The sequence below is a fragment of the Gavia stellata genome, chromosome 8, assembly GCF_030936135.1.
Source record: "Gavia stellata isolate bGavSte3 chromosome 8, bGavSte3.hap2, whole genome shotgun sequence".
Classification (NCBI taxonomy): domain Eukaryota; kingdom Metazoa; phylum Chordata; class Aves; order Gaviiformes; family Gaviidae; genus Gavia; species Gavia stellata.
The window spans coordinates 648,792-663,553 of record NC_082601.1 but is presented as its reverse complement, the minus strand read 5'-3'; the positions used below and the strand labels follow the sequence as shown (position 1 = coordinate 663,553).

Here is a 14,762-nt window from a genome sequence, read left to right as displayed (position 1 = left end):
AATATCTGTACAATTTATACAAAAGATGAGTAGATTATAACATCACTTTCTATGGGATCCAACATCTTAAACCTGTTTCAGCACCCCCAAACAATTCAGCAGCAGTGACAGAAGATTTAAGTGCTGCACTGCAGGTGTATATAGAAAAAGAGGGAGATTTAGAAGCAGTGTGTGATTGTTTTACCAAAGAAACTTAGGAACTCCCCTGCTCTCCCAAGTTTCTTCTGCCCAGGCTTCAAACAATTCCACTGACCTTCCTATTCTCAGTCTTCTTAAAACCCAATGCCATTCTAAGCCAGAGCAGTATCAGTAGATGGCAAAAAAGTCAAGGCTGGTCCAATATTTGCAACTCGGTACCTCCTGGACTCAAGTTAGCCTCAGCAGAAAAGCTAAGCTTTATACTATTAATATATAGGTATGTTACATTTCTAGATCATTATCAATATTTGTTTTCTTTCTATAAACTTTTTCATTTGAGGAAAAATCTCTCCTCCTTTCAGTTATTCTGAATCAGAGCTACATACATTTTTTACATTTCTTTGTGATGGGAATTACTGCAGTGATCCAAAATTTGTGACAAGATTGGACCTATTTATTTGCTTTATTGATAAATACATCCTAGATCTCTCTCAGAAAGACTGTACTTTTTTGCCATAAATTTGATCGTGTAATTACCATACAGAAAGAATCATTTTTATTCATACAAAAGCATGTGAAGAGGACATTTGATGCACAGCAGATTGTTGGTTCTTTAATCCACAAAACATTTTGCTTATTATTTCAGATGAGAGCTTTTGAAAGGACTGCCTCAATTCTCTCAGCTGTGCAAACAGTTACCGACTATTTAACCCCAGAGAGCTGGGCAGTCCGTCAACTATTCTCTGCTCTGCATAAAACAGAACCAACTCTAATGGTAAAGGCAACCGCAGGATCTATAGATTACAAAATGCATCATAGTTATTTATTTTATACCCAACAAAAGAAATCCAAAAAGAGATGTCATTACCTATATAAAACTTTTAACTGTTGATCAATCTCTTGAAGCTTAGACCAGTACCCACTTGCAAGCTTTTGGTATTCATTGATAACCAAGGTCTTCAAATCAGGGTAGGGGCATTCCAAAGACAGCAGTGCTGAAGGAACTTCAAGGAAAAGTCCATTTTTCTCTTCAAAAGAATGCGCTAATGCCTGTGATGAAAAAATGCCACTCAGCAGACTACTCTACATTGTATTTTCTCTCTCAAAAATTTGCTAATTAAACTTATACAGGAAAAGCTTACTTTTGTTTTATAGTCTTCAAGCTCTCTTTCCAAAGCCAGACTTTCAAGGATAAGGAATTCCAAAATTGCCTTCTGTTGCTTCTTCACAAATTTGATCTATTTCATGAAATATGTTACTGTTACTTCTTTATACTGTTATAATAGGAAAGCTCTTATTTAGAAACAAAGAGACTGATTTCCAGTTCTACACTGCTATGCTTTTACAAATTTTAGTGAAGCAGATTTACACTATGGCAAGTACAGAGGTTACTGGATACTCTGAATTGTGAGTTATATTCTCAAAGTATTACATAAAAATAAATTAAAATACTAAAAATACAGTGATGATAAACTGTAAAAATAAAGTTAAAATACCAACCTGCTGTAAGATCTCAACCGGATCAAACTCAGATTTCTGACAAGATTCTTCTGAGAGGTAACACTGCATTTCAGACAGCCTGACTTTCAAATTCTCTTTTAGCTGCCAAATAGGAACTACAGTATTTGTTTGGTATGTATCCCGCTCCTTTGATAATTTATGCTCTATATCCAAATGAAACATAAAACTTTCTCAAACACACAAAATATTACACAGCACTGTGCTTTCTAAATCTAAACCTGTCAAGACAGGGATTTAAAAACTCAAACAAATAATCAAGATAATTTTGACTATAATAAATAATCAAGAAATGAATAAAAAATTCTTACCCAAGTCCCTCATATCCAAAAAAAAGTTGTGCTTATGGCTTTCTTCTTCAAGAAAATTCTTTATTTCTGCTTCTGCTTTTTGCCTGGAAGGTATGAACATTAGTTTTAATGAATACGAAATTAAAGCTTCTGTAAGTTTTCAAGAATGATAAGCTTCAAATACTCTAATTATTAAGTAAAAAGGGGGATTCTTTGCCTGGGAAGGTATGAAGTGCAGGACTTGGACATGAAAATGGTATGGAAGCCACCCTCCTCTGAACAAAAAATGCTCTCATTGATCTGCTGCATATACAATACGCAAGCTAATAGACAAGAACAATATTAATGTTCCCTGCTGTAAGTGTGAACTCAATATGCTCATCTAGAAATAGACTCTGAAGGAACTAAAAAGTATCTGAAAACTTCGGATATTCCTATAAATACACGCCCTTCAGATGTTGATAGGTCAACTAAACAGCTATGAGATCATCATGGAGAGCTACATGCAGAACAACATCCATTCTATTCTCCCTTCCCTTCATGTGTTCTCTTCATGTCTACAGACCCCTTTCAATGTAGATTGCAAACTCTCATGCCCTGTGCAAAAAACTACCTTCAGTTCAGGTATTTTAATGTTTTCCTCTTAATGTCCCTTGAATCAAGTATGCCACACCAGAATCTTTGTCTACTGAAGTATTTCTTTAATAATGGCTAATTAAGATTCCTCAGCTCTTACCTGTTCTCACTCAGTCTTTTATGCTCTTGCCACCACACTTGACGATGCTGTTTCAGCAGCATTTGCTCTTTGTTAATTTTCGAAACTTGCTCTGTTTTTTTAATCTGCAGGAAAAATTAAAGCTTGTAAGTTTTTTGAATCTGTTCAATAGCTTTATCAAATGGCCTCATATGGAAACTTTTAACTACAGAATGGTGAACCTAAAGGCTTTTTTCAAAACTCGTTTTTTCTAAAGAAAAATTTTCCTGAAAAAAATTTATTCCATTTCAAGTCACAATTAAATGAGAGGAGAAAGTGAAAAAAAATGCAGTCCATTTTCTTCCTTCCCTTTTTCTTCTTTTCTTTCCCATCCCTATTTCCCAGGAGGTGAAGGGGAGAAGATGAGCCGGAGAAAGAAAAATACACTTTCTTACAGGTGGGAAGATGAAAGAGTGAAAGTGTGTCTTTAAGAAAAAGAATTTCAAAAATTGGTTACCAAAAAAGAGTGCCTTTTCAAAATCTATCCAATTAAAGACGCTCTGAAACTGTCTGAGGGCTTCACAAAAACATTGCTTCCAACTTCAGATAAAATAGAAATACATGCTTTTGAGACAGATGGAGTAACTGCTTAAACTAGCGGAAAAGCCGTCAGGGAAAGGCTGATGAAGTGGTAGCCAGATGACTCCGACCAACCAACAATGAAGGAAAAAGGATCAGAAGTCGTCTGTGGCTGTCAGAAGCCCCTGAGACAAGTCAGTTTTCTCCCATCCTCCCGCCAGCACGACTGTCTTCTGGCCTCTCAGTAGATACTCAGGACAAAGCAACATTTCAGTTTGGAATTGGCTCCTTTCCTGCTACTTCTTTTTGCTGCCTTGCCACCGCCTTCTTCGATAACACCTGACCTCATCCCTACCGCAAGCCAACTTCTTCTAGTTGCAAAACCCCTTCTGATTCCCAAGGTTCCCACAATTCACTCCCCACCCCCCTTTTTTTTTTTCCCTCCCCAGACCTTCCCTCATGCAGATGCATTATTTTACTGCAGAATGGTAGCAAGATAAGAAAAAAAATTTTGGAAACTCTTGTCCTAGTTCATAACAGGGAGAAATGAATGAAGATCTCACTCCACATCTTGTTCAGGACAGAAATGATGTTCTCAGTCAAAAAAGCTGGTTTTCCACTTGGCTCAGGTGGAAGCAATCTGCTCTGTTTAAAATGCTTAGTCAACTTTCGTGCCTGGTGAAAGTTGGACAAAAGCACACATTGCCCCCTCTGCGTTCACATGCCTAAGAACACAGAGAGCAAATACCCCTCCAGGCGAGTTCTCCCTCCCTCCAGGGCTGGGCAGGTGATACCAGCAGGCTTCTCAAAGAGGAAAGTTGTAGAACTTTTCTTTGCAGCGCTTTTCTTTGCAGCAGTCATGCACAGGTAAGCAAGAATCCCATCACTTCTTGAATCAGAGCCGCTCATTCACCCACCAACAAAGCTAAGATCTTACTTTAAAACAAAATACCTAAAACTTTGAAACTAGAAACATTTACACCTCTCAAATGTATCTCAGTTTAATATATCCGGTTGAATATATCTGGTTTCTAGATAGTCTCATAAGGAAGAAGCACAACTAGAATGTGGTTAATCCATTGTGCTTTTGCAGCAAACCTGCTTCAGTGGTATTATTTGGGTAAGAGGTTGCAACAAGTGCTATGGAGAGATTATGTGACTGTGAATGAGAAACAAGGTGTTTATAGGAAACAGCATGTGTGACTGTAGTATAAGAGAGTTTGAAAAAAACTTTTATGCTTTCAATCAGTATGTTACAATGCTTTTGAATCAACTATAATGTCTGCTTATTTTTATTGCTTACACATTTTCATGTTTAAAAAGTTACTTATAACTTCCCCTTAATTACCACTAGATGCTTAAAACCAGACTTCAGCAAACAGAATACTGAATTTAAAGTAATTTGAAAATACATACATCTTCAAATCAATTCTAAAACTAAAGTGAAATAAAAGTTGAAGTAGATCTATACATAAAGTTTAATATGCTCTTGAAATTATTTTATAGCAACAGCAATGACATTTATGTATAACTGCTGCAATATTAGCTTTTTTCTGTATGTGATACAGAAACGGTCAACAACGGATTTACCATTTGCTTCTTTGGTTCTACCTCAGTGGAAGAGTAACCCAACACTTCAAAATTTGGATGGCCTGAATCAACAACAAAAAAGTAGTAGAGTGGGAACACATTCTAATCCCTGTGGAGCTTTCAGTATATATATTTTACTACCTACTCAGTTGGAAAACACTTGAAAATGTGAAATACCAAAAGACGGATAATGAAAAATTAGTTTAAAGCTTGAATGAATTCAGTAGAATTTTGCACTGCCAATCCATGAAGAAATATCTGCCAGAGCTTTTGATATATTTTATTTAGATGCATTAAAGAAAGCAATACTATAAAGAAAGTATGTATTTCTCTCATTCACTGTCACCCTTTTCTATTTTAAATTCAAAGAGGAGAACTGCATGAGCAAACTCCTTTTTAGTTGCAAGGCCTTTAAGATAGTAGTATGAACTAGTAAACTATGCTTGTTGCTACTGTATATGTTCCATTTACTAAGATTTAAGAAACAGCACTGGAACAAAAAAAGAAAAGTATATGGTTATGTTGCTAAACAATATATTTCATTTAATAACCTGTTCAAAGAACTTCTAAATATGTTTTAGACATGAATATAAAGGATTTTTTTTTTTTTAAGAACTTTATCATAATCCCACACTTCCTCAACAAATTTCCCTTTGACCTCTGCAATCCTGTCTGAATAAAGACTCTGAATTATATTTTATACATGCCAAAGACATCAGATGATCAGGTCCCTTAGTCATCTACACAAGAAAACTTTATAGTCACTGCATATTGCGTAGTTTCTATACTCTTCAGCGTAGTCTTTCATTCCAAAGGCCATCCACAAAATTGCAACTGTTCAGAGGAATGGCCAAGGACTGGAGAGACAATAAATTGCCATGTTAGCACAGGTTAAGCACACAAAACTCTGTTATCCTTACACTGGATTTGCAGTTTTCTGAAAAAGCATTCAAATAACATTACTGCTGGAGGGGTCTGTTTCAAATTGATAATTTTTTTCCTCTTCTATTTTGTTTCTCAGCGTAAAGGAACTATTTCTGCTGAATGTGTATCAGCGTCAATTTCTTCAGAAATCACTTCTTTCTGTGAATTTGATTTTTTTTTCTTTTTTAATCATGTTACACTCATCGGTGAAACAGTTATACACTGAAAGCAGTTCCACTCTCACAAGGAGTTATCACTCTACAGTGTTTCTGGATCAATGTTTTACACTATTTCCACACAACTTGAAAAGGAAAACATACAAAGCCAGCAACACACACTCCAGAGAGGTGGGAGACTTCTTGAACATCTGCATTTCTGGCAGTTTGACATACACTCTCCTTCAAAGAAAGCACAATTTTTTAAAGGGAAGCTCTTAAAAATACAAATCCAAAGAATGTTTCTGGACATCCACAGCTAAAACCAAAACCTGCTTATTCCTAACCACCGTGACCCTCCAACCCTGCCCCAACCAGTTGCAATATACAAGTACTTATGCACAATCCAGTGTAAAAGAACATCCATGTCTTGGCTGTCCCCTTAAAAACCAAGAAGTGTAACACTTCAAATTCTGTTGTGGCTTAACAGCCACAGCATGATGATAAGCTGTGTGGAAAAGACCTAAACGCATAAATAGGTTTCACAGAATTTCTCTTCTCAAGACAAATGTGTTGAGATTGAAATACGTTATTTTCTACCCACTGCAAAATCAGGAACAAACTATTTAGTGAACAGCTGGATGAGAGCTAAGATGAGCCACAGTCTTCTCATATACTTGGGTTTAGTGTTTAAGGAGCTTGCTTATAAAAATATTCCATTTTTATCCTGTTGGTTTGTATGTAATGTTGGAAGCAATCAGAACCACCACCTCAGAATGGCACAAAATCTAATAAATAAATACATTCATTAGCTCTCCAATGTTGTATGTAACCAAGACTGACAAGCCAGGCAATACATATTCATAGAGGACACACTGGGAAGCAAGAAACAAAGACACTCAAGAACATAATCTTTTAAAAGCTACCTCAATTTAACCGGACTGGTTCTACCTAATGAGGTCTGGCTGCTATCAAAGCCACTCTATGATTTCCCCAATACTGTAGGTCTCAGAACTCACACTACCTAGTCTGATTGCTAATTGCACCATATCACACAGCAGCTGGTCAGTCTTACTGGAACCTGCAATGCAACCAAGTATCAGCAGCCAGCCCAGGTCCACAAGTGGTAAAATCATCCCAGATCCAGAAGCATGCCACAAAGGCACCTGAATGGCTCCATGCTGAGGTCCAACAGGACCCAAGAGTTTAGTTGTCATGTCACGTGAAAGCTAAACTGTTTCTCAAACAGATGTACCTCTGGAGGCAGAAGAGCTGTGTTTGTGCAGCACTGAACCTAAGCTAATAAACCAGGCTAAATCCAAATCTGCTGGCTAGATCAGCAGCAAAGGTAAACTGCATTCCAGATAAACAAGGCACCTGAGAGATGACGTGCCAAAGCAGGTCTCATACAGCAGTTCTGCTTTGGAATGTGACACAAAGAAAAGACACCTTGATCACCAGGCTAGCATCCTGTGTGTTTAAGGTAAGATCTTCCTTGATATTGTGGAAAAAGTACATTTTTGTTCCTGCAAGTGTAAAACCAATAAAGCTTTGTAAAAATAGAATGTCATTTTTACAAAGTCTCTTTTCAAAGTGGTGATATACATTATTGATTTTAATATTATGTTAAAATAAAGATGGGGAAATTTTTGAAGGACAGGAATAAGAAAGAGAATACGATAATGCTCCAAAGTCCTGCTTAGGTTTTTGGCAGAAGAAAAGAACAAAATGCCGATCTGCATCCTTGCATTTGCTTGCCTAAAGGTAGTTTAAAGCTAAGCAAATTGGAACAGATCCATACATGAGTGGTTTATCTGCAGGTAGTTCTAGTATCAAGTTGTCAAATTTCATTTACCTGTTATGTAGACTTGTATTAACATTAGTAAGTATAATCAATACTGTTACTCAAAGGACTTGAAAGTTTTTAACTCCTTCAGGTTTTCCTATGAGGATTTTTTCCTTTGTTATTGGGGGTGGGGGTGGGGGGAGGGGGCGGGGCAGGCACGTGGATGGGTGTGTGGATGGGTGTACTATAATGAAGGTCATATGCAGTATTCTAGAGTTAGCTATATCTGAGCTATATCTTAATCTTTCCAGTTCTCTCTTTACATTTTCTTTAATATTTGGTCCTTCTACAAAGGTAAAACTCTGTCATAATATTTGGCATATGCCTAATATAAAGGGTGAAATGAGGCTGCCTGGAGAGCTACCAGTATTCACCCTGTCCTCCCCCATATTTAAAGACTGGTCCCCACTTTCCATTTTCTTTCTTGGGTTTATAAATGCTTCTCTTCACCTTATACTCTAATTAACATCATTGAAAACTTCGGGTGTATCGTTGCCAAAAATGCTTCCAAAATCGTATCTCCTTTCCTAATATTCTAAATTACCTTGCTATTTTCAACTCATGTGGTACCACCCACTGTTGCACGGATTTATTAAATGTCTCTAAGATCAAACTTACAGAAAATATGAGTATGTGAAATTGCATTAGTGGATGGAGAAAATCTGGTACTTAGTCTTCTTTCTAGTTTGACAGCCCCGACTTTACTGCTTCTTCAGTTCTGCTAGTGACCCTGCTTTGTCCACACATTATAAATCATCATTCTTCGTAAAAGTAGAGGTAAAGTTTTCATTAAACTTCACTAGTATTACATAGACTACCTTCTTATGTACCCTTTGGGCCATACTGCAGCTATTTATACCTTTCTAACTGTCTAGCTCTACTTCTACATTTTATGGTTATAAAACCCTTTTCATTTTCTTTTTGAGATCTACTTCAGCTTGATTTTTGGGAATCCTCACTTCAAATCTTTTTCTTTTCTTTCTTTCTGGATCAATCTCCCTTTCCTATTTATTCCTGTAAGTTCTTCATTACCCCCACTATTTTGAGTAGTTTATGTGATGAGTCTGGATGAATTTCCTCAAAACACTCAAATACAAACTTTTCCTGTCTTTTTGGGAAGCAGAATGCACACATATTTTGCATCTCTGATTCAAAGAAGTTCCACACTTTGACATTAATGTGTCCAAATCACAATAACGCTGTGATAAACTCTCATATTTTGCCCCTTTTGCTGAATACTATTAGAACAATTTGTTATCCCTATTCATTCTAAGATTCCTTGGGGCAGTGAAAAGAAATACAATAATTGAATTTTAAAATCATTCACATTACAAATAATATAAAAATCATACCTTTAACTGAATTTTTGCAGATGCCATTTTTTCTACTGCAGCAAGTTCATATAGATGTTTGTAGTCAACAGGTTTATACTTCTGGCTACAAAGACCATTTCTCGTAGGAACAACCACATTTTCTAGTTATCACATAAAACACATACAGTCATTCCAAATTCTGGAGAAATATTTCAAGCGTGAGTCATAAATTGAAAGCATTATAGATAGAAATTAGAAACAGTACATTTTAAACATTAAAAGTTTCCACAGCAAAGAGATTGTTAGCTGGTGAATAAGAATTTGAAACAAACCTAAGCTAGTAGAAATTATATAAGAAACATTAACCATTTGTCTGTTTACAAGGAGCTTATTTAAAAAGGTGTTTTTAATATGTGAACTTAAAGAATAATTCACTTTAAACTGGGTTTACTGGAATTTTAGTAAGTTTGTAATACAGAAATACGTAAGTTTCAATGTATGCATTCTTATTTCACAATTTGGAAAACTACCTCAATATTTATTGTAATCTATGAATTGAGCAATAGGAGTAATTTTTTTTCTAAAAGGTATATAAACTACTAATTATATGTAAACAGAATGAGTTGCAGTTGCATTTCCCATTGAATCTCCAGCCATAAGAACATCATAATTTTGCTATTAAACTTCTGTAGGCCCCTGGGAAAAAAAATATACTTCCTTAAAAAAGAGAAAGTCACTAAATTGCAAGGAAAACATCACACTTGGTTTCTGCCGCATGCAGTATGGATTATAACGTCCACTTTCTGCAGTCCTATCATCAGTATTTGAAAGACCATGACAGTATTGAAAGAGTGTCGTCCAAAAAACCCCAGAGGAAGTAGTTCTGCCAAAAAAGCATTTGAAGTCAATAGATTTAACCAAGCTGGTCTTTCACCACATACTGAAGATAACTTACAATGATACCTTTAAGAAGTTTCATTGAGGGATTGCCATATTCGCTGAACTACAGTTACCTCAAGTTTACCATGGAGTCCTACTTTGAGCTTATGTTCACATTCCTAAAATCCACTACCTTTATTTCTCTTCTTCCTCACTAACTTCCTACGAATGATAACTTCCACCATTTCATGGTCACTTTAATCCAAAGCATATTATGTATGCACTTAAAACTGGGTGAGGCAAGGACTGAGAAGACCAGCAGCCATATCAAAATGAATCCAGAAAACCAAGGCTGCAAATCCTGTCTGAACAAGATTTGTCAACAGAAAAAAGAGATGAGCACGCTCAAGGTAACCCCAGATACATAGCTGCCTAATATTAATCAACAGATTTTCCTGGCTTATCGGCCTGTGCCAGATTCCCATCAAAACAGAACTGCATCTTTCTTCCCCTCTAATCATCATGTACAGTTTCCACAGGCAATCCCTTTGCAGTTTCCACTCTCTGAACTTGAGAGGGTACACCACCTACATAGAGGAAGGCTTCCTCCCTTCCTCCTGCTTGCTAATCCTGTTTTCCTCTCCACTAATCTTAACATGCGAATTCTTCCACCAAATCAGTGTTATGCTAACTAGGTTACAGCTTTGATCTTGTATTATGACTACTTTTTTATTCTCCATATACCTTACACAAAAAACATTCAGTAGTTTGATCCACTAATTTCTTCCATTTTATCCCTCCTATGAGCTTAGTATGAATAATCTCCTTTCTCCCAGTTTTTAGGCCTTCAGGTAGCTTTGTTCATCTGTGGGCTCTTATCATCAATTCAAATTTAAAGTTCTCATCCTTAAGTTAGCAAGATTTTATGTGAAGATTTTTTTTTGTTCTTTCCGAGATTGCTTACAACGTTGTCCAGCAGGGATTCTGGAACATCACTACACGTTCAAAGAAGCAAAAATTTAGTCGCCAAACGCTCTGAAAAGCCACTTACTCAGTTCTTCCTCCTAAGCCTATTACTTTTTCATTACTGCTCCCAAAGGCTTGCAATCACTTCTAGTCTGCTAGGAGTCATTTCAGGCAGTAACATCAGTGTCCACAAACATGAGCAGCAGGGCATGGCAGCAGCTTCAGAGCAATTCCGTAACATTTCTAATTCAGGCTCCCTGCAGGCAAATGCCTGGGAGCACCTGGGAGATAAGTTAGCAGATGCATCCTGTCATGCTCATTAGAAAAGAATCAGTAACTGTTACTAGTACAACTAAATGACATTAACTACTGCTAGAAGTCATTAAGTACAACTCCTTGGTATGGTGCTTGTGAATCTCATTATCTTTGAAAAGCATGATAGTGGATGTTCTTGCATCAGAGATCCTCAATTGATTCCGGGATAGCGTACTATGATGCAGGTAAGTGTCAGAACAAAGGTGGGACATGGTCACCTTCCTGAGGAGATAAAAGTTCTAAATCTCTCCCTGCAGCACCTGTTGCAAAGAACTAAGTATGTAGCATCAATGTTTTTAGAAATGTTCTACATGCATGTCAATGCATGCGTTGACAAAGTCCTCATGCTACAGTCAGCTTTTAGCCTTGCCACTCCTCCTTCAGATCAGGAATCAGAAGTTATTCCTAAATCATTTCATTAGCATGGATCTCTCACACCACTTGTTCTGAATTGTGGTATAGACATCCAGGGGTAGGAACCCTGTCTGGGTATGGCACTCAAAACTGCAATATCCTGACCAGTTTTCTTTGCTTTATGTCAGTGTTGTCACCTCCTTAAACTACTCAGTAAAATTACAGTTTGCTGTCCCTCTTTGACAGCTGTCACTCAGCACTGGCTTTTGAAACCCTGCTTTCTCTATGCCAGCTTTATTCCTCAATACAGTGTAGTAAGGATAAGAGAAAGGATCAAAAAACAAATCCATGTAATCTTTTTTGTACTCTTTCTTTCTCACAATATAGAATGAGAGAAGAGGGTTGACAAAAAAAGCATGGCAAAACAGGATTAAAAAATGTAAAAGTGTATACTGATGTACAGGAAGCGATAACAAATACAGTGCAGAAAACAACTAGGAAGGGAGAATCATAGAACCATAGAATCGTTTAGGTTGGAAAAGACCTTGAAGATCATCAAGTCGAACCGTAAACCTAACACTGCTAAGAATGAAACATTCCACTGAATGAATAGATGGGGAGAACAAGGAATGCTATAATACAACAGGGAGAAGCACTGGTTTTCTTTGACTGGGTTGTCTTAATCTGTTCTAACCACAGAAAAATGTATCGGAGAACAGTGAATAAACAGAGAGAATCTGTTTACTTAAAAAGGTTTAACTTGGTGGTACTTAGATTAAAAAAAAGTTGTTACTATCTTGGGTTTCTAAACAAAAAAGCTTGCAGCAATATTTGGAACCTTTAGATTCGTCTTTGAAAGTCCCAAGTTTAATTTAGCAACATAATCTGACATTTTCTACACCCTTAAAAGTTTTATATAAAACATATAAATACACATAGCTACATATAGAACTATTGTAAGAGAAAGTAGGTACCTGAGGTATCTCCTCAGGTAACTCATCTTCACCAACTTAATAGTGTCCCTCACATCTAAGAAAAGAATGAGGAGTGAAAGACAGGTTCAATTTCCAAATCTCTAACCCCAAATAATTTAATTTTATCTTTGCTTTTGATATGCTTTTGTATATCTGAACCTTATGAATCTCTGCTATTAATCTTTATCTGTTTCTTCTACTGAGGACCTTACTCTGAGGAATTTTATGAAGTCAACAGGATCTATCCATGTGAGATTAACTGCAAAATTAGGGTCTTTCCATATAGGATGCAAACTTTGTATTTAATAGGTAATGTATTGGATATGTCTTATATTTTACAAAGAAAATAAATTTTATATGATTTTATATGTATGTATACACCCACATATATACACACAAATAAAAATATAAAATATTAAACTTTTAGATTTTAAAATGCTTTTTCACAATTTTCTACAACAAATATTTGCTAAAGCTTGAGATACAATTATAATGGTAAATTAAAATACTTGAACTTTTGCCCCAGTACTGTAAAGTTTTAGCACACAGATCCTCAGTAACTTTACATAACTTAGGAAGCTTATAGGGATAAGGAGTGGGCCTTTTCTTTCCAACCTCTTGTTTAGGTTCCTTTAGTAGTGAAGCTTGCCATTAGGTACTAGTAGAAAGATTTTTTCCATTCACTATTAAAACCACAATGGCTGGAAGTGGTATGACTGACATAAGATTTTGCAGAGGGGTCCCATATAAAATGTTAAGATAAATCCTGCAAAGATATCTCATGATCCTCCTTCAAGGCTCCCCTAGGGATTTTCATTTGCCACACGCCTACAGAAAGTTTGATAACATGACCCCAGATGATGCCTCATTGTGGAAAGATTTTTTTCAAGCCAACCACCAGGGTAGTCCCCAGTGTCAGTACAGTCTGGACATTGAATGGATTGAGGACAGCCCTGCGGAGCAGGACTTGGGGATCCCGGTGGACAAAAAATTGGACATCAGCCAGCAATGTGTGCTTGCAGCCCAGAAAGCCAGTCATACCCTGGGCTGCATGAAAAGAAGCATGGCCAGCAGATTGAGGGAGGTGATTCTCCCCCTCTACTGTGCTCTCATCAGACCCCACATGGAGCACTGTGTCCAGCTTTGGGGTGCCCAGTACAAGACAGACATGGACCTGGTAGAGCAGGTTCAGAGGAAGCCATGGAAATGGTCAGAGGCCTGGAACACCTCTCCTGTGAGGAAAGGCTGAGACAATTGGGCTTGTTCAGCCTGGAGAAGAGAAAGCTCCAGGGAGACCTTATTGCAGCCTTTCAATATATAAAGGGGATCATAAGAAAAACAGAGAAAGACTTTTTACCAGGGCCTGTAGTGACAGGACAAGGGACAATGGTTTTAAACTGAAAGAGGGCAGATTTAGATTGGATATAAGGAAGGATTTTTTTACAAGACACTGGAACAGGTTGCCCAGAGAAGTTGTGGATGCCCCATCTCTGGAAGTGTTCAAGGCCAGGCTGGACAGGGCTTTGAGCAAGCTGGTCTAGTGGAAGACGTCCCTGCTTATGGCAGGGGAGTTGGAACTAGATGATCTTTAAGGTCCCTTCCAGCCCAAACCATTTATGATTCTATGATAAGAATGCTATAGCAGCTTCCACATGCAGCTATTAATTGCACAGAGTATTTCATAAGAAATATTATTCTAGATTGTGATAAAACAATTAAATTTGAACAAGATAGCATACATACCTACATCACTAATCCTATGAGTTGTAAAGAATGTTCCATGGTCCAGTTCACTCATTTTTTTTTTAATGTCGTCTTTATATCTGTTGAGAAACAAACATGTTTTGAGAATAGCAACATTGCGGATGCAAGCTAAAAACACATTCAAAAAATACGTATTGTTTTCTGAGGAGAGAGGACACATCTCACTCAAAATGTAATTAGACAGAAATTCCACAAGTTTGTCTTTCATTTTAAGAGAGATTTCATGTGTCTCATCATTTAGCAGCTAAGAAAAAGAAAGCAAAATATTATTTCCTTGATGAATCTGTAATGCTGTCACATAGGTCACCTATTCTTTGCTTTGTGGTTTTCAAAATATAACAATCCAATTGACCCAAATGTAAGGTAAGTTTTTGAGGTGTACTTTGCTTTTCAGAAATTCAGCCTGAAAAGATCACTCTCTTCTTCTATTTAGAGACTGCCATTTATGTATAGATCCCTATAC

At 36.9% G+C, this 14,762-nt stretch overlaps 1 protein-coding gene across 1 annotated transcript in view; it reads right to left on the bottom strand.

Annotated features, from left to right (window-relative positions):
- The window catches only part of CCDC148 (coiled-coil domain containing 148), a 55,561-nt gene extending 45,390 nt beyond the window's left edge, over positions 1–10,171 (bottom strand). Inside the window, exons 1-7 of the mRNA XM_059820492.1 lie at positions 10,120–10,171; positions 9,087–9,208; positions 2,683–2,786; positions 1,968–2,050; positions 1,639–1,802; positions 1,281–1,376; positions 1,007–1,188 (exon numbers count right to left, since the gene is read on the bottom strand). Of these exons, the coding sequence (XP_059676475.1) occupies positions 1,007–1,188; positions 1,281–1,376; positions 1,639–1,802; positions 1,968–2,050; positions 2,683–2,786; positions 9,087–9,208; positions 10,120–10,171 (803 nt within the window). The remainder of the gene's footprint in view (positions 1–1,006; positions 1,189–1,280; positions 1,377–1,638; positions 1,803–1,967; positions 2,051–2,682; positions 2,787–9,086; positions 9,209–10,119) is intronic.
- Between the last annotated feature and the right edge of the window lie 4,591 nt (positions 10,172–14,762).